Below are 26,477 nucleotides of genomic sequence, written 5' to 3' on the forward strand. Positions count from 1 at the left end.
TGGTGACACCTGCCTTTGTGGACCCTGGACAGATCATACTAGGTGAGAATTACCTAGTGACCAACGCTAGCAATGCCACTACCTCCCATAGTGTGGCTATTGTTAACTTCTCCTGGGGAGGGGTAACTGGCCTCAAGAAAGTTGTTGTTAGTTCAGACCTTCCTGTAGAGTGTTTACTGGGCAATGATCTTGAAACTTCAGTTTGGCCTGAAGTGGAGTATAGGACCCATGCAGAAATGCTGGGGATAGATGCACATGTCCTTGCTGTGACCAGGTCACAGGCCAAAAAGTGCACCACTGAACAAGTGCTGGATCCTGAAACTATGGACCAGTCACAACCCAAGAGAAAGAGCAGTAGGGTTAAGGCTGTGCCTCCCCCCCTGCCTCAGTTGGTGGATCAGCCCTCCCAGGAGGATGATTCTGAGAGCCCTGAAGGAACTGTCCTAGAAGAACTTGAACCTGATCAGGTTGAGTTTCTTGGGACAGGGGGACCTTCAAGGGCAGATCTGAGGCAGGCTCAATTAGACTGCCCCTCTCTTGAACCCCTCAGACAGCAGGCTGCTGCTGAGGCTGCAGGGAATGCTCAAGGTACCCATAGAGTGTATTGGGATGAAGGGCTACTGTATTCAGAGGCTAGAGACCCCAAGCCTGGTGCGTCCAGGAGGTTGGTCATACCACTGAAGTTCAGAGGCTTCCTTCTTACCTTGGCCCATGATATTCCCCTTGCAGGACATTTAGGCCAGAACAAGACTTGGGACAGGCTTGTCCCTCACTTTCACTGGCCCCATATGTCAGAAGATACTAAGGAGTTTTGTCGCTCCTGTGTCACCTCCCAAGCCAGTGGCAAATCAGGTGGCACCACAAAGGCCCCCCTCATACCACTACCTGTGGTGGGGGTTCCCTTTGAAAGAGTGGGCATAGATATTGTAGGACCAATGGACCCACAAACAGCATCTGGGCACAGATTTATACTGGTGATAGTGGACCATGCCACCAGGTATCCAGAAGCTATTCCCTTGAGGACCACAACAGCTCCTGTTGTGGCAAGGGCCCTGCTTGGAGTATTCTCCAGAGTGGGCTTTCCAAAGGAGGTCATTTCTGACAGAGGTGCCAACTTCATGTCAGGATACTTGACTGCAATGTGGAAGGAGTGTGGTGTGAACTACAAGTTCACCACACCCTATCACCCACAGTGCAATGGGCTTGTTGAGAGATTCAACAAGACCCTAAAGGGAATGATAAAAGGTTTACCAGACAAGCTTAGGCGAAGATGGGACATCCTTTTACCCTGCCTTCTGTTTGCTTACAGAGAGGTCCCACAAAAGGGGGTTGGCTACAGCCCTTTTGAGCTTTTGTTTGGGCATCCTGTAAGAGGACCCCTATGTTTAGTGAGAGAAGGATGGGAGAGACCTCTCAGACAACCCAAACTTGATATAGTGGATTATGTACTTGGTCTCCGCTCCAGGATGGCAGAGTATATGAAGAAGGCTTCTAAAAACCTTGAGGCAAGCCAAGAACTCCAAAAAGCTTGGCATGACCAAAAGGCTGTGCTGACTGTTTACCAGCCAGGGCAGAAAGTGTGGGTGTTGGAGCCAGTGGCCCCAGCAGCACTCCAAGACAAATGGTCTGGACCCCACACTATTGTTGAGAAAAAGGGAGAAGTCACCTACTTGGTGGACCTTGGGACTCCCAGAAGCCCCCACAGGGTGCTTCATGTCAACAGATTAAAGGCATATGTTGACAGGGCAGACATGGGCTTACTCATGGCTACAGATGAGGGGCAGGAGGAAGAGAGTGACCCTCTCCCAGACCTGTTGACTCAGAACCCTGATGATGGCTCAGTTGATGGTGTGGTCTTTTCTGACAGCCTCACTGTCCATCAGCAACAGGACTGCAGACAGGTTCTACAATCCTGCAGACATATGTTCTCTCTGACCCCAAGTCAGACAAACTGGTGCACCCATGAGGTGGACACTGGTGACAGTCTGCCTGTGAAGAGTAAAATCTACAGGCAACCTGACCATGTCAGGAGTACAAAAGATGTTGGAGCTGGGAGTTATTGAACCTTCAGAGAGCCCTTGGGCTAGTCCTGTAGTTCTTGTGCCAAAACCTCACACCCAAGATGGTAAGAGAGAGATGAGGTTTTGCGTGGATTACAGAGGTCTCAATGCTGTCACTAGGACAGATGCCCACCCAATACCTAGGGCAGATGAGCTCATTGACAGACTGGCAGCTGCTAAGTTTTTGAGCACATTTGACCTAACAGCAGGCTACTGGCAAATCAGACTAGCTGAGAATGCAAAGTCCAAAACTGATTTCTCGACCCCAGGAGGACATTATCAATTTGTGGTAATGCCCTTTGGTTTGAAGAATGCACCTGCCACTTGCCAACGGTGGGTTGGATGATTATTGTGCAGCTTATCTTGATGATATTGCTGTCTTTAGCTTCACCTGGGAGGATCACCTGGTCCACCTGAGGAATGTTTTAGAGGCCCTGCAAAAGGCAGGCCTCACTATCAAGGCCACTAAGTGCCAGATAGGGCAGAGCAAGGTTGTATACCTGGGCCACCTGGTTGGTGGGGGTCAGGTTCAACCACTGGAGAGCAAGATCCAGACCATAAAGGACTGGACTCCTCCAACTACCCAGACTCAGGTCAGAGCTTTCTTGGGCCTGACTGGGTACTACAGAAAGTTTGTTAGGAACTATGGGTCCATTGTGACACCACTTAATGACTTGACCTCCAAGAAAATGCCAAAGAAAGTTCAGTGGACAGTAAGCTGTCAAAAAGCATTTGATGACCTGAAGCAGGCCATGTGCAGTGCACCTATTCTGAAAAGTCCAGCCTACTCCAAAGAGTTCATTGTCCAGACAGATGCTTCTGAGTTAGGTGTGGGAGCTGTTCTTTCACAACTGAATATAGATGGTCAAGACCAGCCCATTGCTTTTATAAGTAGAAGGCTGACCCCTAGAGAGAAACGTTGGTCAGCTATTGAGAGGGAGGCCTTTGCTGTGGTTTGGGCCCTGAAGAAGCAGCTGAGGCCATACTTGTTTGGCACTCACTTCAAGATTCAGACAGACCATAAGCCCCTCTTGTGGCTAAATCAGATGAAGGGTGAAAATCCAAAACTTCTTAGGTGGTCCATTTCCCTACAGGGGATGGACTTCACAGTGGAACATAGACCTGGGACTGACCATGCCAATGCAGATGGACTCTCCAGATATTTCCACTTAGAACATGAAGACTCAACTGGTCAAGGTTAGTTTAATGTCCCTAAGTTTGGGGGGGGGGGTTGTGTAGGAGAGTAGGGTCTGCTTTCTATGTTCACCCCCACTTTTTGCTTTTGCTTTACTGGTTTTCGACTTAGATGTGGCTGTGGGCCTGCTAATCAGACCCACAGCCCTGCTGTTCTCTCTCTAAATTGATACTATGTACTTTAGGTGCATAACCCATTTGGATAGGGTCACCTTATTGGCCCCTGTACAGTGTACCTTAGGTACCCAGGGCATAGGTGTACCCTAGGCCTACCAGGGGCTGCAGCATGTATTATGCCACCCCTGGCCTGGCCTTCCATTATGACACAACTGGCTGATCACTCATCTGGGGCAAGGTCGTGTAATCACCCCTTGCTTAGGTGTAGTATTCCTATACCTAACTTACATATAGACACATGTGTACCTATCTGCCACTCCTATGGCGGGCCTTGACAATCCTGGAGGCAGAGTGCTTGGTAACATGTGAGATGGTGCTCTAGCATGAGCTGAGCCTGTCTGCAGCTTTCGGAACCATGTCCTTATAGCTGTTCTATGATATAGCCTACCATATACTCTTAAAGTGCCTTATAATCTTAAACGGTTATGGTAACTATGGTTTGGCTTTATCAAAACATGTCGTGTAAGGTGTCTAACACTTTGGAATAATACCCCCATCCCATTTCTGGGGATGAGGATATTATCCCTCCCTTCTAGAGGGAGAAGACATGTTGTAACCTACTTCCCGGTTAAAGTTAACCAGAGCCCCAGCATCACAAAATGGATGCTGCTGCCACAGACACGAGTCTGACCTCCTGCTGCTGGGACTGATCCCGGCAAGGGAGGCTTGGACAATAGGTTTCCTGCCTTGGGAGGTGCGAGCACCACCCCAGACAGGCCTTAGTGTATTGGGGCAGGGAGGGATGAAAAGAACGAGACATGCCTGGGGCACACAAGGTGTCCCGTGCATAGTCCAGTTCAAACCGGTGCTGGGGCACTCCAGCCCCAGTCCTGGCGCGAAACTGGACAAAGGGAAGGGGGTGTAACCACCCCCCTCCCAGGTCCCACCCATAAGGCGTGACCTAGCAGGTAACCCAGCCCCCCAGATTTGGATAAGAGTGGTAGCTGGGCCCCAGGAGATTAGATTATCCTGAACCTGCAACTTGAACAGAAACTCAGGACCTTCGACATTCGACGAAAGAAGAAGACTGAAGAATCTCCCTTGTGGCCAAGGAGTGGCTACCCTGTGCAAACAGGCACCATCAAGAGACTACCCTTTGCTTTGCTGAAGTTCTACGAGGGACCGACTGCAGAGCCCGACCAGAGCCTTGACTTCCAGACTTCTCCGACCCTGATCCACATCCACAGCCGAGATGAGATCCGTGGAGGCGACGAGAGACGTGGGACCGGCTACCTGGGAAAAGTTGCTAGTATCTTCCAGCGCAGCTTCTGAGGCACCCTCGAAGTTGTGCACCGGGGATTGAGAAGCCCCAACCCCAAGCACCATCTGCACCGAAGATCAGCCCCCCACACTCCACGAGTCCTGCATGGGGCCCTTCTGCATTTTCCTGCTTGCCGCGTCTGTCCGGTTGCTTGCCCGTTGGCTAGTGGCCTCTGTGACGACGCATCCTGAAATCTTCACTGCTGGTTTGGCTCCTCCAGACTGGCTCCCGCTTCCTTGCAAAGGAGAAGCACCCCAGACCTTCCTGGTCTGCACCACAAGCAAGTCCTCCGTCCTTCGTGGGTTCCGCTTGCCAAGGCTTGGTGAGTCCTAGTTCAACTTCGACGCCGCCGACAGCAAGAGCCTTCGTGGGACAGCTCGCCCCCTGGTCCTGGTTGTCCTCGACGGTTCCTGGTCCTCGTGGCTGCAGCAACAAGCTTCACCTTCACCTGCAATCTTCGCGACATCGCCTGGTTCCTTCCTGGTTCCACGTGGTCACTGGCTAGTGACCTTGACTCTGTCCCTTCTGCTTGCAGGTATCCTCTCTTCTTGATCCCAGCCTTGGGATCCACCGGACACTCTTCACTGACTGCCTGTCAGCAACTTTCCTTCAGGCATCCATAGAAGTCCATGACGAAACCCGACGCAAGTTCACACCTATGCACCCGCAGTCCGTGGGCTAGGTAACTTGGGTACTTCGGTGCTCACAAGGGTAGTGACTATCCTAGGGTCTAGTTTCCGAGTCTCGACTCTCTAGCTGCTTCAGAAGTGTCCTTAAAGTGTTAATTTCTAACTGCTAGTAATTCTATCGACTTTTACGCATTACGCGTGAGTGTTTCCACTCTGCACCTGAATCCCGTGGGCCTCCCACTTCCTAACTGTTGCTAGTGTAGTGTAGCCCCAGCGATTCCCTAGGCCTAGGCCTATCCTATTCCCGTGACAGTGGTCCTTATACCACTTCTTTAGTATATGGTTTGCGTGGCCCCTAGGGCCTAACTGTATTACTTACCTGTGTGACTTAATGTATGCTTGAATAAGACTGTGTTGTACTTACCTCTAATCTCATAAAGAGTGCTGAGGGTTTGACTAGAATAAATACACTTTATTTTATATATATATCTGTTGTGGTGTCCTTTCATTTGGTATTCAAGGGATTATATATGGTATCACAGCTGGCTTCACATGCCATTCAGAGTTTAGCCTAAGACTGCTCTTGTCCATGCTACCACTAGGATAGCTGGTCTATAAGGTTGACTTTACAACCAATCACCATAAGGGTTGTTTGGACTGATATAAGGTGTACACTAGAACTAGTGACATCATACATCAGGCCAACTTCTCACAGGGGGTAGTAAACTATGGATTACGGAGGTTTACAGGTAAATTAACATATAAATTAATAAAACGAATTTCGTTGCGTGCACTGCATCGCATGTGGGGATGCAGTGCACGCAACGAAATTCGTTTTATTAATTTATATGTTAATTTACCTGTAAACCTCCGTAATCCATAGTTTACTAGCCCCCACCCAGCCCCTCCCCCTCCCCACGTCACCGCCCTGCAGTGACTCCTACTACTGACCACAGCTGGTACATTCAGGGACAGTAATATCCTTCACTAGTTTGAAGATTGTTCTGGAATTGTTTTTGGAATTTAGAATGGTATTAGCAAAGTATTCAGATTTGGCCAGATCAATACCCTTCCTGTATTCCATTATTGCAGCCTTCTAGTGGGACTTATCCTCATCCGAGTAAATCTTCCTCCAATTCCTCTCAGCCTGCCGGCAGATCAGTTTCAAAGATTTAAGATGATCATTGTACCAGCAGGCTGACGGTCTGCCGATCTTCTTACAGTTTTTTATGGGCACGATCTGGTCAAGTCGGCTTTTAATCTGGTCACAGAAGTCAATATAATTGTCTTCCACTGTTCTTCCATTATTAAAATCCTTTCCAAAGGCGAATACCGAGGAGGAACTAGTCTTTCTTTTAAGAAGTCCCTTCCAGTCTCTACTCCTGAACATCCTTACCTCACTGGTGGCAGGCCGTACCCTTCTAGGGTCAAGTATCTGGAACTTGACCAAGTGATGGTTGGTCCAGCCAACTGGGAGGATCTCTACTGCTCCCAAGGCCTGTTCCTTAGAGAAGACCAAGTCCAGTTTATTACCCCCCTTATGGGTGGCTTCATTAATCCACTGGCACAGTCGCAGGCTCTCACAGGCCTGGATAAGGTTGCTGTATCCGGAATCCAGGTTTCCGTTACACCATAGATTAAAATCACCCATGATGAACAGATTAAAGTGGGTAAGGGCCATATTGCAAATAACGTCTGTCAGTCCCTGCAAATGCGGTGAGCTCACAGCCCCTGGGGGTCTGTAGCAGATAATACCCACCAGTAAGCAGCCTTTAGAGTCTTTAAGTGAGAAACCAAAAAGTTTGAAGCCTTCGACTTTGTCATTCTCCAATTGAACGAAGTACAGGACTTCCTTAAAAATAATCCCTACCCCCCCTCCTCGTCCTCTAGCTCGGGGTTTATGTTGAATTTTATAGCATCATGCGAATTATTCACAAAAGGCATTACATTAAGGTGTCGATTCCGATCCTGGAGAAACCGGGTACGAACCGTCGGACGGAGCATTTTCTCCGTCCGACTCGTACCCGGTCGGAACATTTTACAAATATGCAAGTACGATTCGCACGGAAATACTATTTCCGTACGAATCGTACAAAACACCGCCCGACGAACATAAACATACAAATGTGATCCGGGAACGCGCCGACGTGACGTCGAGACGCATGCAGCCTGCGTTTCATGAACCCGGAAGTACGATTCGTGCCCACAGCAGTCCGGACGGCAATATTTGTCCAGCACCCAAAAAGTGCCGGAAAAGCAAAGTACGCCGTGAAACGACCAGATTTGGGGGCCAGGTACGCGCCGTACCCCCCCCCACAGCCCCCGTATGTACGCGCCGAACCCCCACCCGTGTATGTATGGCAGTGTACGTCCGGACCGTACCGCCACCCGTGTATGTACACCCCCGTACGTACGGACCGTACCCCCACCCGTGTATGTACACCAGTGTACGTACGGACCGTACCCCCACCCGTGTATGTACACCAGTGTACGTACGGACCGTACCCCCACCCGTGTATGTACGGCAGTGTACGTACGGACCGTACCCCCACCCGTGTATGTACACCAGTGTACGTACGGACCGTACCCCCACCCGTGTATGTACGGCGCGAACCCCCAGCGTGTAGCGCTGGGGGTTCGCGCCGTACATACACGGGTGGGCGTACAGTCCGTACGTACACTGGTGTACATACACGGGTGGGGGTACGGTCCGTACGTACACTGGTGTACATACACGGGTGGGGGTTCGGCGCGTACATACGGGGGCTGGGGGGGGTTCGGCGCGTACATACGGGGGGTGGGGGGGTGTTTGGCGCGTATGCGGGCACATGTCTCCATGGTTGCTATGGGAGTTCGGTCCGGACGGTGTGTTTTCCATACGGTTGTAAAATCGGACGCACGGGACGGATCGTACTTGCGCGCTCGGACTTCAGTTTTCACATTCGTACGGAAAAACGTCCGGGGACGTGTCGGACTCTTTTTCCGACCCGAGGACACATTTGGTCAGCAGAAAATCTGATTTATACAGAGAACATATTTATAATTCTGGCTGGCACCCTTAATTTCAATAATTGTTATTTCAACTAGAGCGCTCTGATACCCGATATCTCCGGGCCTAGTTTGCGCTATATAAAACTCTAAAAAAAAAAAAAAGTACTGCATTTAAAAACTGAGCTAATTGAGACAAAAGAAACGTATGAAATTCGAGATCGAAATAATGTAAGGCTGATAGAAATAGTTTTCCATTAAGAGAGAAAGGGAAATAAGTAGCTTTTCATTTTTTCTGAACATTATATTAATAAATAAAACATTAATCCCGAAATTATGTTAAGGCACAAATGGTCATTATATAAAAATTAGCCAACAGGCAAATTCTTCACACACCACTTGGTTATTTCCAGTTTATAAAAATGACAAAAACGGTTCCAAATAAACATCAGCAATTCCCTAAAATGTAAATTATACGTCGATGAATCTCAGAAGTAGGTCAACGTGAAAGAGATGAAGCAATACACATATACATTTTGCATGGCAAAATTTAAATTAAACATAAACGTATATCTGAATGTTAAAGTAAATAGCAGATTTTCACCAGAGTGGTCTGACAGAATATTACTGTTTTAGGCAGTACAAAAGGTACATCACTGATCCCACCATTAGGTACATGGAGCTCAGGATACCAAAGAAAGAGAAGTTTTTTTAATCAAAAATAAGTTTAACATCAACAGGATTGAAGAACGCTCAACTACAGTAATACGCTAATAGAATCCAGAGCTTCCAGGAAGATTCTCAAAACATGAACCTGTCATTTGAGAACATTCTGTAAATGTTCTAAACGCAGCTATTGATGCATACATATAAATCCATCAAACAGTCAAGTTTGCAGTACATTCCAGTGCAAAGTCCTGCAAGCCCGTTTTTTGCCAGTAGGGGCACTATTCAAATTCGCTGTGTCGGTGGCAGCTTCGAAAGGACTCCAAGCCACCGTTACTTCAGGTAAACGACTTTTTTCTTCTAGTAAAAATTGCATCAGGTTATGACCTTTCTGAGGAGTATCCCCTAGTGAGTAACTTTTTTAGTGCAGAGCATTTTATAAGGAAACAGATGCATCAGTTGGTAGGAAATCCAAGCAGAAGTGATGCCTGGTGAGTGGCATTGAAAGAGGCGGGAGCAGGGGGGTTCTTGCTATAGAGGAACTGGCCTCAGCACCACTGTGACAACTACTTCGATTACTGGGGAGCAGGGACCCTCGTCACCGTCACCTCTGGTAAAGTTAACAGATCATTGTGTTGTTTGTCAAAATGCAACAATAATCGTGTGTCTAGAGGAAAAATTAACGTGACAAATGCCTGTTGCTATTTTATTTAATTATCCTTTTAAAATCAGCTCAAACTTCCGGTCCATTTTGCACAGTTCAATGCCAGAGAAACGGTTTGTTCTTCAATTGACACATTTGAAAAAGTAATTGTTTTTTAAAGTAGGTCTTCTGGTTGCGTTCATCTGTGGGTCGAGGGCCAGGGGTCACACTCACAGACAGGAAAGCTTATTTATTGGGTTATTCCTGAACTCCATGCGTACTTCAAGAGTAGGACACTTTGTGAGTTGGGTCAATGTGTGTACCTTCTAAATGCACAGTGAGCTGCACGGTGTACCTGGGGAGAATTGGGGTTTCAGTGTCTTTGGAGCCTAGGCTCAGACGCTGTTGGCCAGTTGTTCTGGCCAGGCATACTAGTCGCGACCGGGGACTGGTGGGAAGAACACAGGTAAACGTCACTGTTTAGAAATGTCATGGTTTGCCAGTTCTGATGACAGATAACATTTCCTTTCTAATGTAAGTTTGTTAGTGAGAGGTTTATCATACTATCCTATTATAGCACATTTTCCTGTATGCTTAATTTTTAGTTCTATGTATCTCAGAATCGTTTTTATCGGCAGGAGTAATATATTTTTTATGTTTAATATAGCATTATGTTGGATAGATGGATGGATGGATGGATGGATGGATGGATGGATGGATGGATGGAAGATGGATGGATGGATTGATTCTAGGAACTACATTGCAGTCCTTCACAAATGATAGAGTTCCTTTTTTGGGGCCCAAATTGGGGGTGTGGGGCTAGTTTATTTTTTGAAGTGCAGGCACCGGGAAGTATACCATAGTGTGACTGGGCTTTCGACTACTGGGGAAAAGGGACGATGGTGACCGTCACAGCAGGTAAGGGCAGTTCTTACTCTTGGGTTTAAATCACAACCTGTAGTAAATCTGTAACTGGAAATATGAACTAGACAAGATTCTCGAAAACCTATCTTTGATATTTCAGGGTAAACATTGTGTTCTTTCAACCTTTTATTCAAAACACTTTTTTGATGTGCCCTGCCATTTTTATGGTTTAAATGAGGGGCACTGGGTTGTAAAGTTATACATTTAACAGGTCTGAAAGTCTGCGTGAGACAGCCAGGAGCACTGGCAGGGAAAGGGGTCCACAAACCTTCGTTGCAAACACAATCTGTATTCTGCTTTGGAGGTCTGCTGTTTATCACACAGGTCTTCCAACATCTGATGCAGCTTTTGCAACAGATTGGGTATTCTAGTAGAGTGTGTTATATCGATTTCAGTTAGCCTATGATTTATTAGTTCAGAAAGTATTTGCCAGAGTCAGCCTGGGCCTTCGAGCTCAGGGCTGCAGGAAGGGTGGAGGCAGTTTTAGTGCAGTGGAGGCAGGGAATGAAAGACTGTCACTGCAATGCCTTCGATTACTAGGGACCAGGCGTCTTGGTGACAGTGACATCAGGTAAGAAACACGTATTTTCCCATGTAAATATGTAGGTATTGATTAGCCACGTATACGTATTCGCTTTAGTCAGCTGTTGTTGAAGTTCCCAGTGTTTTCTCTTTAAAGTAAAGAGTATTTAAACGCAGCAATGCAGCCTGTTTCCCTGCTGAACTGAGAACAGGAGGTCCTTTGAACAATCAATCAAGCGTTCCCAGTTCAAACCGGATTTAAACCAGTATAGAATGTAAAAATGTACTTTGTTAGAGCAAACCTAATCGTGTTGATTGCTCCAGTTTACAAAATATTACCCTTTGAACTAGCCGGAGCGCATCTCCTAGTCTGACACAATAATAATTTGAGCCTCCCGCTCTCTCATCTTTATGTTAAACTAAAAGACACATGAAAGCCCTACATCTATTCGTAGATTTACAACTACTTTTCCATGTCCGTGGTAGTGTCTGAATGTTCAATATTTAGTGAAAAGCACTGTTCCCTACAAAGATCTCTGAGGCCATTGCAAAGTGGTTGGTTGCCTTTACAATAAAATTAAAAAAAAATTTAAAAAATTAAAAAGAAATGGACATGTGGTGGATAGCTTTCGCGTTTACAATTCTTGAGGGGAGACTCTCTAAATACCAAAAGAAGAAAAAAGTCCTGGGTTTCAAAGATCCCTTGTAAAAAGTGCCAACAAAATCCCTTAAAAAGAAAATGTTATACTACATATAACTGCCAGGTAGAAAATATGTCGTCAATTAAAAATCATAGGGCTAGAGGGTATTTGTAGTACACTAAACTCGAAGCAAGGCATTGTCCTTATTATGGATTCGACTACTGGGGAAAAATGACCTGCGTCGAAGTAACTTAAGGTAAATTTTCCTATTAACTCTACTTTCTGCTGCACATTGTGTTTTACCTGCTTTAAAGTTTCTCCAAAGACGATTACACGGGGTGATTGTAGGAGAGTGACGTGGTTTATCACAATGTGATTATTATAGTTTGTATTACTGGGGCAAAGGGACGGTCCTGACAGTCACAACAGGTATGAATATGTTTTTTCTTTATAAGATTTCAAAACTCCACTGTTTTGAGTTTTTATTGCTGAACGCTTGTACTACATATTTTACCTTCACATTGTTGTAGTGAATCCCTTAATTAATTTACCACAAATACCTTTAAAAAGCGAAATAAGTACTCTGAATATTTTGATAACAAATATTTTATGCGAAACAGACATGCACATAGAATAGAAAGTAGATTGAGACGGTTTCTAAATTGACCTCTAAAAACATCTGTGACAAATGCTTAAAATAATCTATTTAAAAAGGTATATGTGTCTATATGTCTCAGACCTTACGATGATTCTAGACATAAATACCAAATGTTACAGAAACTGCAGGATAAATGAATGTTCGGCTTTAATATAGATGAGAGTGGGGATCTTTACAGTAAGAACAGTTTATAGCATCGTTGGATTGTTTATATTATAGCATTAAATTAGATTACATGCACTGTCAGAAGCTGTATTCTTGTAGAGCAGAGTCTTGTGTGTTGTAACTACCGTGGATTTGATATCTTGGAACTGGCGCAAAACGTAAAGAATTTCACAATATTATTAATATTATACATATTGTAAGAGGCCCTATTGAATAACTGTCAGGCAATTCGAAGATGAAACTAGGAAGTCAATGAGTCTAATAATATTGTATTTTAATTAATTGGGACAAAGAACATTGCTCACAATTCCGTCAGTAAAATAGCATGTTTTGTGATAGCTATGCCTATGGGATTTTTTGTTTGGTGTATCACAAATGGCTTCTCGTGGTTAGTTTAGAGAATGTGTATATTGATATTCCAATTGTGTTTAATTAAAACTCAATACATTTGACAAAAAATTGCAGCATTTTGTGTTAAGATATCTTTAATACTTCTGTAAGGGCAAGGGAGGGAAATAAACTGCTGTGATTACTATGGAGCTTTCGATTATTGGGGGACAGGAACCATGGTGACTGTCACTTCAGGTAAATGAGAACCTATCTTGCATTATCAAATTTTAAATTATTTGAAAACTATAAACTTGTGTACGTTTTAAATGCACAGATATATAAATGTGCTGTGTTGAACCTAGCTTGCTCCTTATTATTGATATCCAAGTAAGTAGTTTGTGAACAATATTGTTTGAAAAGTCTATTGCCTCTCTTTTAGTCCTTTCTCTTGTTAAATACTAATCATTCCTCTCACTATAGTTATACAGTTAAAAGAGTTTCAATTATGTTGACCAAGAACACATTCCTTCCTGGTGAATAAATTGTAGAACAATTTGCACTAGTTAAACAGAATTGTAGATGCCGAATTATAGTAGGTCAAGAGATGAGAATTTAAAATATGATGAAAATTAAAAAGTGGAAATATTTAATTACTCGAGTTAAGAATGACTTCAATATTATACATTAATGTATATTCAGTAACTAAAACTGAAAAGCTGTAAATGACTACCGCCAAACTATTTTTCGTGTTATTCTAAAAAATCAGTGTTATCATTTTTCTTTAAGGCACCTGATAATATGTGTTACAGAAAGCATAGCAGATAAGAGCTAATATAATCTTTAACCAGATATAATTGAATCCCCTGCATTCATTAAAATGACTAGATGTATTATGACTTGATATATTCATTATAATTAGTAGATTTAATAGTAATTTATGTGTATGCATGTCTCTTAAATATGAACAAATAAGTAATCACTTTTCAACCAAGGGTTTGGAAACTAACCTAGTGCTCAGAATTCTTTTGAAGATAAGATTTCTAGTTCTCAAAAACTACATTCTGTCAATATAGTATTGTTTCTAGTTGTTGACTGAGATTTTCTCGGTGTGTCATTTGACTATTGGGGACAAGGCATCCAAGTCACCGTTACAGAAGGTAAAAAAAACACATTAAAATGTATTGTCATCTATGTCACTTTCAATTAAATGTTTTTCTTATAATAGGTTTTCAGTTAAAACTAGAGATCAACGACTCTTTATCAAAGTAAATATAAGTGTAATAAAACGTCAGGTTTTTTTTCAAAGAAGAAAGGCAAGAATACCTAAACTTCAAACTGCAAAACAAATCAGATATATTTAATATAACCTTCTGATTAAATGAATGCATAATGAAACAGAGTAAACACCATGCCACCTGGGGAACCAGTTTTCTGGTAAGTCTAATTTTAGATATCCTGTGCAGATGGCCTGTTGTGGTTTTAACACCTGGTAAAAAAAAGAGCTGGCCAGGACATCTGGTTACTCAGTTGAAAAGGGGCTTTCCAGACAATTTCCTCTAACGGACTTATTTTATTTACAAAAATAGGTATATGTACAGCAGATATCTGTTAATGTCATTATTAGGCCAATTGTGAAATAATTATTCTTATATTTAATGAACTTTAATGAAAGTTATTGGTATTCAAAGTGCAGGTATGTCCAGGATAAATAGTTTAGCTGTGAGTATTTTACCATAGTTGTTATGTGGAAGTAACATAAGCAGGATACTCTTTGGTGCAAACGTTTTTAAAATGTAAGTAAAATAATATACGTTAAGGTGCTTAATGGTTCTACCATAGGCATTGTTTTTTTATAATTTTGGTGGCTAGGCTGCTATCTTTTTGCAAAACATGATATATAAATGTGTGGGATGATATCCTTAATAAGCACTGAATATGCTTGTTAAAAGTTTCGTTTTTTCAGGTTAGCTATTTACTTACATTTTAACACATTCTTGCATGGCAACGGTTGTAGAAAACTATTCACTCAAGAAAACAAGTTTACTTTAAACATATCAGTTGCAATATACTATTTACGATAGATTGCTATTTTACAACTATTTGATTGCAACTGTTTTTTATAAATACATTTTGTAGGGACTTTTATTTCAGTCCTTTCATGCATCCAATCAGTGAATTTGTTTTTTTTTATTAAAAAAATTAATGTTAATAAAGTATGTATGTATGAAATAGCAATTCATAATTTAGTAATTCTTTATAGGACAACATGTTAGACAGTTTGAGTTAAAAATCATCAAATCCAGATCCTAGCCTATAACATTCTTCTGAAAATATTTTTGACATTATATATATATATATATATATATATATATAGAGAGAGAGAGAGAGGGAGATATATATTACTGCTCCATGGGTTGCCCATCGTTGGGAAGCACTCTGGCAGCCGGACGGAGCATCAAGCTCTCGTAAGGTATGGGCGCCGGAACCCGTTGATAAAATCCACAGCAAAATATGGGGCTCTGCCTTACTCGTTTCGAAAGTCTCTTTCTTCATCAGAGGCACACCCCAGATTGTTACGTGCGTTGTTCGGACACACTTGCAGATATATTTCATATAACCTTCTGATTAAATGAATGCATAATTATACAGAGTAAACACCATGCCACCTGGGGAACCAGTTTTCTGGTAAGTCTAATTTTAGATATCCTGTGCAGATGGCCTGTTGTGGTTTTAACACCTGGTAAAAAAAAAAGCTGGCCAGGACATCTGGTTACTCAGTTGAAAAGGGGCTTTCCAGACAATTTCCTCTAACGGACTTATTTTATTTACAAAAATAAGTATATATACAGCAGATATCTGTTAATGTCATTATTAGGCCAATTGTGAAATAATTATTCTAATATTTAATGAAAGTTATTGATATTCAAAGTGCAGGTATGTCCAGCATAAATAGTTTAGCTGTGAGTATTTTACCATAGTTGTTATGTGGCAGTAACATAAGCAGTATACTCTTTGGTGCAAACTTTTTTAAAATGTAACTAAAATATTATACGTTAAGGTACTTAATGGTTCTACCATAGGCATCTTTTTTTATAATTTTGGAGGCTAGGCTCCTATCTTTTTGCGAAACATGATATATAAATGTGTGGGATGATATCCTTAATAAGCACTGAATATGCTTGTTAAAAAGCTTCGTTTTTTCAGGTTAGCTATTTACTTACATTTTAACACATTCTTGCATGGCAACGTTTGTAGAAAACTATTCACTCAAGAAAACAAGTTTACTTTAAACATATCAGTTACAATATACTATTTACGATAGATTGCTATTTTACAACTATTTGATTGCAACTGTTTTTTATAAGTCAATTTTGTAGGGACTTTTATTTCAGTCCTTTCATGCATTCAATCAGTCAATCTCTTTTTTTAATAAAAAAAAATAATGTTAATAAAGTATGTATGTAAGAAATAGCAATTCATAATTTAGTAATTCTTTATGTTAGACAGCTAGAGTTAAAAATCATCAAATCTAGATCCTAGCCTATAACATTCTTCTGAAAATATTTTTGACATTATATATATATATATATATATATATATATATATATATATATATATATATATATATAGAGAGAGAGAGAGAGAGAGATATATTACTGCTCCATGGGTTGCCCATCGTTGGGAAGCACTCTGGCAGCCGGACGGAGCATCAAGCTCTCGTAAGGTATGGGCGCCGGAACCCGTTGATAAAATCCACAGCAAAATATGGGGCTCTGCCTTACTCGTGTCGAAAGTCTCTTTCTTCATCAGAGGCACACCCCAGATTGTTACGTGCGTTGTTCGGACACACTTGCAGATATATTTCATATAACCTTCTCATTAAATGAATGCATAATGATACAGAGTAAACACCATGCCACCTGGGGAACCAGTTTTCTGGTAAGTCTAATTTTAGATATCCTGTGCAGATGGCCTGTTGTGGTTTTAACACCTGGTAAAAAAAAAAGCTGGCCAGGACATCTGGTTACTCAGTTGAAAAGGGGCTTTCCAGACAATTTCCTCTAACGGACTTATTTTATTTACAAAAATAAGTATATATACAGCAGATATCTGTTAATGTCATTATTAGGCCAATTGTGAAATAATTATTCTAATATTTAATGAAAGTTATTGATATTCAAAGTGCAGGTATGTCCAGCATAAATAGTTTAGCTGTGAGTATTTTACCATAGTTGTTATGTGGCAGTAACATAAGCAGTATACTCTTTGGTGCAAACTTTTTTAAAATGTAACTAAAATATTATACGTTAAGGTACTTAATGGTTCTACCATAGGCATCTTTTTTTATAATTTTGGAGGCTAGGCTCCTATCTTTTTGCGAAACATGATATATAAATGTGTGGGATGATATCCTTAATAAGCACTGAATATGCTTGTTAAAAAGCTTCGTTTTTTCAGGTTAGCTATTTACTTACATTTTAACACATTCTTGCATGGCAACGTTTGTAGAAAACTATTCACTCAAGAAAACAAGTTTACTTTAAACATATCAGTTACAATATACTATTTACGATAGATTGCTATTTTACAACTATTTGATTGCAACTGTTTTTTATAAGTCAATTTTGTAGGGACTTTTATTTCAGTCCTTTCATGCATTCAATCAGTCAATCTCTTTTTTTAATAAAAAAAAATAATGTTAATAAAGTATGTATGTAAGAAATAGCAATTCATAATTTAGTAATTCTTTATGTTAGACAGCTAGAGTTAAAAATCATCAAATCTAGATCCTAGCCTATAACATTCTTCTGAAAATATTTTTGACATTATATATATATATATATATATATATATATATATATATATATATATATATATATATATATATATATAGAGAGAGAGAGAGAGAGATATATTACTGCTCCATGGGTTGCCCATCGTTGGGAAGCACTCTGGCAGCCGGACGGAGCATCAAGCTCTCGTAAGGTATGGGCGCCGGAACCCGTTGATAAAATCCACAGCAAAATATGGGGCTCTGCCTTACTCGTGTCGAAAGTCTCTTTCTTCATCAGAGGCACACCCCAGATTGTTACGTGCGTTGTTCGGACACACTTGCAGATATATTTCATATAACCTTCTCATTAAATGAATGCATAATGATACAGAGTAAACACCATGCCACCTGGGGAACCAGTTTTCTGGTAAGTCTAATTTTAGATATCCTGTGCAGATGGCCTGTTGTGGTTTTAACACCTGGTAAAAAAAAAAGCTGGCCAGGACATCTGGTTACTCAGTTGAAAAGGGGCTTTCCAGACAATTTCCTCTAACGGACTTATTTTATTTACAAAAATAAGTATATATACAGCAGATATCTGTTAATGTCATTATTAGGCCAATTGTGAAATAATTATTCTAATATTTAATGAAAGTTATTGATATTCAAAGTGCAGGTATGTCCAGCATAAATAGTTTAGCTGTGAGTATTTTACCATAGTTGTTATGTGGCAGTAACATAAGCAGTATACTCTTTGGTGCAAACGTTTTTAAAATGTAACTAAAATATTATACGTTAAGGTACTTAATGGTTCTACCATAGGCATCTTTTTTTATAATTTTGGAGGCTAGGCTGCTATCTTTTTGCGAAACATGATATATAAATGTGTGGGATGATATCCTTAATAAGCACTGAATATGCTTGTTAAAAAGCTTCGTTTTTTCAGGTTAGCTATTTACTTACATTTTAACACATTCTTGCATGGCAACGTTTGTAGAAAACTATTCACTCAAGAAAACAAGTTTACTTTAAACATATCAGTTACAATATACTATTTACGATAGATTGCTATTTTACAACTATTTGATTGCAACTGTTTTTTATAAGTCAATTTTGTAGGGACTTTTATTTCAGTCCTTTCATGCATCCAATCAGTCAATCTCTTTTTTTAATAAAAACAATTAATGTTAATAAAGTATGTATGTAAGAAATAGCAATTCATAATTTAGTACTTCTTTATGTTAGACAGCTAGAGTTAAAAATCATCAAATCCAGATCCTAGCCTATAACATTCTTCTGAAAATATTTTTGACATTATATATATATATATATATATATATATATATATATATATATATATATATATGTACATATATATGTGTGTGTGTGCACTTCATGGAATTAAGTTAGCAGTTACGAGAGTAACATTATATTTAATTAACTGAATTATGCTTAATTAAAAAGTAGATTTATAGTGAAAAACAATTTCATATACTGTGCACTTTGTGAACGCATATCATTCAGGATAGAGGTAATACATGTTCAAATATAATATAAAATGTACACCAGGTTCACATAACATGCTTTTATTTATGGCCTTAAAAAACAGAAGTAACACAAAAAAATGAAATATATTTCAAAATGCAGTCTCTCAGGACTTTATTTGTATAAAAAGAAAGAAAGTTGGTCCATGTTTGGTTAAATGGATCACCTATTGTGAGACACAGAAATATGTTACCATTAAAGGTAAGATACATTTTACACTTACTTTATTTACCACATACTTGTTCTTTGTTTGCTGGCAGTACTAATCACTTTTTGTATTTTAAATTACCAGTTGGTGAGTAGACAATAATGTTTCTTATTTAGCTTGATTTATCATTATTTTAATTGATATAAAAAGGCAGTTGTAGATAGTCATAAAAAGACACTCCATTTCCCGAAATATTACAATGTAGGATTCCTTCTGCTGCAAAACAAAATTGCAAATGTGAAATGTACTTGCGGTGTGTCCCCATAAATAATTATTTAAGTGGAATCCTATTCATAGAAATATGTGGTTACCATCATTTTAAAGAATTGGTTTTGTTTTAAGTCAGACTTTAAATGGAAATGCATCTTCTTTGTCAGAAGTGTGATTTTATACCACAGTGCATGGACTTTTTATGTCACATTAGTTTCCATTTCTATAAGCTTTAACAGTAGCCCCTTTAATTAACTGTGTGCTAAAAATATTAAATACAAATAGACATTCATACAAAAAGTCTACAGAAATTGCCTCCTAGCCCTTTCTTCGCACTAAGGGGGAAACAAATGTGGAAGTAATTAGATATAGAGTTTGAGAAGGTTGATTGTTTTTTGTAACTAGCGACATAGTGTAGCATTAAATATCATCAAATTTGTAATTTTATATAGTGTTGAAATTATTAATTTTAAGTGTAAATTTAAGATATATGTGTTTGTGCACATTAATTATATATGTATATATATATATGTATAACACTGTGAGAAAGCTGTAAAGCGAAACGTGTTGGTGAGGCGTTACCTTGCCCATTAATTCTTCAATCAGCACTCCTGAGTCGTATTTTCGAAGAGTTTGTGGCTGATATTTGGGTGTCCGGAACCCGTCCAGGACCGCCGTAACAGAAGCGCCGTACTTCCGGGGTTTTGTTGTGAATATATCTATATTATATATATATATATATCTATATTTATATATATATATATATATATATATATATATATATATATATAGAGAGAGAGAGAGAGAGAGAGAGAGCGAGAGAGTTAGAGAGAGAGAGAGTTAGAGAGAGAGACATTAATTTTACTCCCAAATTATTAGTCTGTTTATAACGGTATGCATTAAGATAGATAGATAGATAGATAGATAGATAGATAGATAGATAGATAGATAGATAGATAGATAGATAGATAGATAGATAGATAGATAGATAGATAGATAGATAGATAGATAGACAGACAGACAGACAGATAGATCATACTAATAAACGTGGATTAGTTACGTTTTACTGAAAGTAATCCTTTATATCTTTATATATACTGATACATGCAGATGAAAATATTATTATTGATATATTTATGAACTCATTCTATTTAATATCACTTCTAGTATTATTGTGGAATAATAAAAAAAATACTGTGTATACTACATTTATTCGTGCACATTTTAGGTAAATAACTTCATCTTTTGCTGATAAATTATAGTCGTACACATTATATATGAGCTCATATATTGCCACAAAAAAATAAATGCCACTTCTTAAAAGATAATAGTGGATTAGATTATGTTGTAGTGCAGTACCTTATTATATTTTGATATCTACGTACAATTTAAAATCGCACTTTGATTAACTGATGCTCCCAATTATTAACTGAACAGAACATAATATTCAACTAAGCTTTCAATTAAGCAATTTAAAATTAAATATTGGATTTTACATTTGTTTCTTTACAATATGAAATATTTCATATTAGTGTATATTGATGTATTCATTTTTAATGCCTTATTACAAAATATAAACTATTTCACATTCATTTTATTTTAAAATGCAGTATTGTATGACTGCCTTTATTAAGAGTGTTTGCAAGTAGAATAGATTATTTCACCTGACAATGATTCATTCTATGATAAATGGTACGTATTTAATTAATTGTTCAAGCATTGATCCATTAATTAAATAATGGTTGATACACTGGAATTACATTTTAAATTTAGATATGATTTATTATCATTTCTCTGCCGTGCCATTTGTGTTCAAATCTAATTCTGTAGTTTATTTAAATCATTATATTATTTACAGGTGTTTTGTAGTATTTTATAGTAACTTAAATATTGATACATACATGTATTTCATGACAGCTTAGTGATTAAGGTTGTGCTATAGAATTAATTTTGATATGTAACAACCTTTCGGATTTTACAAGGCATTGCAGGCCCATTTGTGTGCATTTGAAACAGTGTCTTATCTCAAAACTCTACAATGACCGAGATATACTTGTTTTATTTGTGCATTCCACACCTATACCTTCATAACTCGTGCAATATTTATAATTTTGCATTATTTATGAAAAAATGAGCAGTTATGTTCCACTTCAAGAGTGTGCTGGTATTATCTTGTGAATGAAGTAAACTAATAATTATCAAGTTACCAACAGTTTATTTTGCATTTTCGAGAATAATGTTGAATTGTAATTCTCTTAGCTTTGTACAGTGATAGTGGCTTATTGAAAGAATACTTGTACATTAAATGCATTCTATATCGATGCAAGAACATTGCATGTTAGGACGCCGTGTATTCATTGTACAAGTTAGAAGGTTACGCTTCAATGCAAATCTCATGTGCATATGTTTACTTTCACATTTCGTAGGTTTAAAGCCTGGGTTTAGACTTTTATGTTGAAGAATTGAATTATATAGCACAGCTTGATATTCAGTGTAGATATGTACAGCCTATAGTTGTGTGATTAGACACTGCGTTATACAGAACAGCTTTCGATCCCATATAGATGTCACAGTATGAAGTTATGAGATTAAATGTTACAATCTATATCTCGGCCCAGTGCTGATATATTGATGTACACCAGATTAGATATTTCAATTAATACATGGCCCGGGTCTGGTTTAAGGATACACAGCCAGAAAAATTAGGATTATAGTATAAAATATATGGCACAGTTCTGGTCCAGTGGAGGTATGTAAAGCCCAGAACTATGGAAATAGATTGTGCATTATATGGCACAGTCTGGGATTTGATATATGACGGGAAATAAAGCCTGGAGCCACTGGCATGGATATTGTAATATATAGCTGAGCTTGGGGTCCGGAATATGCATGCTCACATTACAACCATAGGATTAGATTTTGCAATATGCAGAAGAGCGCACGGTTCGGGGTAGGGGTGTACAGCTTGAAATTATGGCTTTTAATCATGCAATATTTAGCACAGCCAGGGAACCTATATAGAATAAATGTATAGCCAATGCCAATTGGTATAGATATTACATTCTGCAGCACAGACAGGGTTCTATATATGGAAGAATGCACTGGCTTGTACCGCTGGGGATAGGTAGAGCACAGCTCGGGGACTGGGATACACGTGTGTACAGCCTGGGGCTCCGGGGAAAGGTGGAGCACAGCCTAGGTCTGGGGTACAGGGGTGTACAGCCAGTGCTCCTGGGACAGGTAGAGAACAGCTTGGGTTCCGTTGCAGGGAGGTACAGTCCAGTGCTCTGGGGATAGGTAGAGCACAGCTCTGGGTCCGGTGCAGGAGTGAACAGCCCAGTGCTCCGGGGATAGTTAGACCACAGCTTGGGGTACAGGGGTGTAAAGCCGGTGTGGAGCACAGCTCAGGGTCCAGTACAGGGATGTATAGCTCGGTGCTCCCGGATAGGTATAGCACAGCATGGGGTACCGGGGTGTACAGCCAGGTGTAGAGCACAACTCGGGGCCCTGGACAGCCCAGGTCCGGTGTACAGGGGTCTGCAACCCGGTGCTCCAGGGATAGGTGGACTAAGCAAAACCAAAGGGGATGATAAACGGAGTGTTGAACATTGCAAGCACTCACCCCCAGTCAACTGATCTGGGTTTAATCCATCATCATTCTTTAGCTCACTCCACCAGGGATAGGTGGAGCACAGCTTGGGGTCCGGCATACAGGGGTGTACAGCCGAGTGCTCTGGGGATAGGTAGAGCACAGCTTGGGGTACAAGGGTCTACAGCCTGATGTGGAGCACAGCTCAAGGTCCAGGATACAGGGGTGCACAGCCCAGTGCTCCGGGAATAGATTGAGTACAGCCTGGGTCTGGGGTACTGGGGTGGACATCCCGGTGCTCTGGGGATTGATAGAGCACAGCTTGGGGTCCGGTACAGGGATGTACAGCCAGTGTTCAGGGAATAGACGTAGCACAGCTTGGGGTCCGGTGCAGGGAGGTACAGTTGGGTGGTCGTGGGATAGGTAGAGCACAGCTTGGGGTACAGAGGTGTACAGCCGGTGTAGAGCACAGCTCAGGGTCCAGTACAGTGCTGCACAGCCCATTGCTCCCAGATAGTTATAGCACAGCTTGGGGTACAGGGGTGTACAGCCCGGTGAAGAGCACAGCTCGGGGTCCAGTATGGGGCCCCGAACAGCCTGGGTCCGGGGTACAGGGGTGTGCAACCCGGTGCTCCGGGGATAGGTAGAGCACAGCTCTAGGTCCAGGGTACAGGGTTGTGCAGCCCAGTGCTCCAGGGATAGGTAAAGCACAGCCCGGGTCTGGGGTAGTGGGGTGTGGAGCCTAGTGATCCGGGGATAGGTAGAGCACAGCTTGGGGTCTGGTGTACAGTGGTGGACAGCCCAGGGGATAGATAGAGCACAGCCTGGGTCCGGAGTACTGGGGTGTACAGCCCAGTGCTCTGGCTATAGGTAGAGCACAGCTCGGGGTACAGGGGTGTACAGCCTGATGTAGAGCACAGCTCGGGGTCCAGTACAGGGCCACGGACAGCCCGGGTCCGAGGTACATCAGTACATGGGTGTGCGGCCCGGTGCTCCGGGGATAGGTAGAGCACAGCTCGGGATCCAGGGTACAGGGGTGTGCAGCCTGGTGCTCCAGGGATAGGTAGAACACAGCTTGGGGTCCAGGTTACAGGGATGTACAGCCCAGTGCTCTGGGGATAGATAGAGCACAGCTCGGGATCTGGGGTACAGGGGTGGACAGCCTGGTGCTCTGAGGCTAGGTAGACCACAGCTTGGCGTACAAGGGTGTACAGCCAGTGTAGAGCACAGCTCGAGGTTCGGGGTTCAGAGGTGCACAGCCTGTGCTCTGGGGATCGACAGAGCACAGCCTGGGTCTGAGGTACTGGGGTGGACAGCCTGGTGCTCTGGGGATAGATAGAGCACAGCTCGGGGTCCGGTACAGGGATGTACAGCCCGGTGTTCTGGGGATAGACATAGCACAGCTCGGGGTCCGGTGCAGGGAGGTACAGTGGGGTGCTCTGGGGATAGGTAGAGCACAGCTTGGGGTACAGGGGTGTACAGCCAGTGTAGAGCTCAGCTCAGGTCCAGCACAGGGCTTCACAGCCGGGTGCTCTCGGCTAGGTATAGCACAGCTTGGGGTACAGGGTTGTATACCCCGGTGAAGAGCACGGCTCGGGGTCCAGTACGGGGCCCCGGACAGCCCGGGTCCAGGGTACAGAGTTGTGCAGGCCAGTGCTCCAGGGATAGATAAAGCACAGCCTGGGTCCAGGGTACAGGGGTGTGCAACCTAGTGCTCTGGGGATAGGTAGAGCATGGCTAGGGGTTTGGTGTACAGGGGTGGACAGCCCGGTGTCAATGGATAGATAGAGCACAGCCTGGATCCGGAGTACTGGGGTGTACAGCCCGGTGCTCTGGGGATAGGTAGAGCACAGCTTGGGGTCCAGGGTACAGGGGTGTGCAGCCCGGTGCTCCAGGGATAGGTAAAGCACAGCTCGGGGTCCAGCGTACAGGGGTGGACAGCTTGATGCTCTGAGGCTAGGTAGACCACAGCTTGGGGTACAAGGGTATACAGCCCAGTGTAGAGCACAGCTCGTGGTCCGGGATACAGGGGTGCACAGCCCAGTGCTCCGAGGATGGATAGAGCACAGCTTAGGTCCGGGGTACTGGGGTGTACAGCCCGGTGCTCCGGGGATAGGTAGAGCACAGCTCGGGGTACAGGGGTGTACAGCCTGATGTAGAGCACAGCTCTGGGTCCAGGCTGTACACCCTTGTACCCCGGACCCCAAGCTGTGTTCTTTAGCTATCCCCGGAGCACTAGGCTGTACCTCACTGCGCCAAACCCGGCGCTGTGCTCTACCTATCCCTGGAGCACCAGGCTGCACGCCCCTGTACCCTGGACCCTGAGATGTTCTCTACCTATCCTCGAAGCAGCTGGCTGCACAACCATGTAACCCGGGCTCAGGCTGTCCGGGGCCCCGTACTGGTGTAGAGCACAGCTCGAGGTCCGGGGTACAGGGGTGCTAAGCATAGTGCTCCGAGGATGGATAAAGCACAGGCTGGGTCCGGGTTACTGGGGTGTACAACCCAGTGCTCCGGGGATAGGTAGAGCACTGCTCGGGGTACAGGGATGTACAGCCTGATGTAGAGCACAGCTCGGGGTCCAGTACGGGGCCACGGACAGTCCAGGTCCGGGGTACATGGGTGTGCAGCCCGGTGTTCTGGGGATAGGTAGAGCACAGCTCAGGGTCCAGGGTGCAGGGGTGTGCAGCCCGGTGCTCCATGGATAGGTAGAACACAGCTTGGGGTCCTGGGTACAGGAGTGTACAGCCCGGTGCTCTGGGAATAGGTAGAGCACAGCTCGGGATCCGGGGTACAGGGGTGGACAGCCTCGTGCTCTGAGGCTAGGTAGACCACAGCTTGGCGTACAAGGGTGTACAGCCCGGTGTAGAGCACAGCTCGAGGTTCGGGGTACAGAAGTGCACAGCCCGGTGCTCTGGGGATAGATAGACCACAGCCTGGGTCCAGGGTACTGGGGTGTACAGCCCAGTGCTCTGGGGATAGGTAGAGAACAATTTGGGATCTGGGGTACAGGGGTGGACAGCCTGGTGCTCTGAGGCTAGGTAGACCACAGCTTGGCGTACAAGGGTGTACAGCCAGTGTAGAGCACAGCTCGAGGTTCGGGGTTCAGAGGTGCACAGCCTGTGCTCTGGGGATCGACAGAGCACAGCCTGGGTCTGAGGTACTGGGGTGGACAGCCTGGTGCTCTGGGGATAGATAGAGCACAGCTCGGGGTCCGGTACAGGGATGTACAGCCCGGTGTTCTGGGGATAGACATAGCACAGCTCGGGGTCCGGTGCAGGGAGGTACAGTGG

General features: G+C 42.5%; 2 gene segments (V, D, J or C); both read left to right on the forward strand.

Moving 5' to 3' along the window:
* The window catches only part of LOC146869202 (Ig mu chain C region membrane-bound form-like), a 772,999-nt gene that overhangs the window by 643,395 nt on the left and 103,127 nt on the right, over window positions 1–26,477 (forward strand). Inside the window, 1 exon segment of the C gene segment in view lies at window positions 10,482–10,536. Coding sequence covers window positions 10,518–10,536 — 19 coding nt within the window.
* LOC146869204 (immunoglobulin heavy constant mu-like) overlaps window positions 9,440–26,477 on the forward strand; it is a 484,927-nt gene continuing 467,889 nt past the window's right edge. Inside the window, exon 1 of the C gene segment in view lies at window positions 9,440–9,588.

Source organism: Triturus cristatus, chromosome 1_1, assembly GCF_964204655.1.
Source record: "Triturus cristatus chromosome 1_1, aTriCri1.1, whole genome shotgun sequence".
In the NCBI taxonomy this organism is placed as follows: Eukaryota; Metazoa; Chordata; class Amphibia; order Caudata; family Salamandridae; genus Triturus; species Triturus cristatus.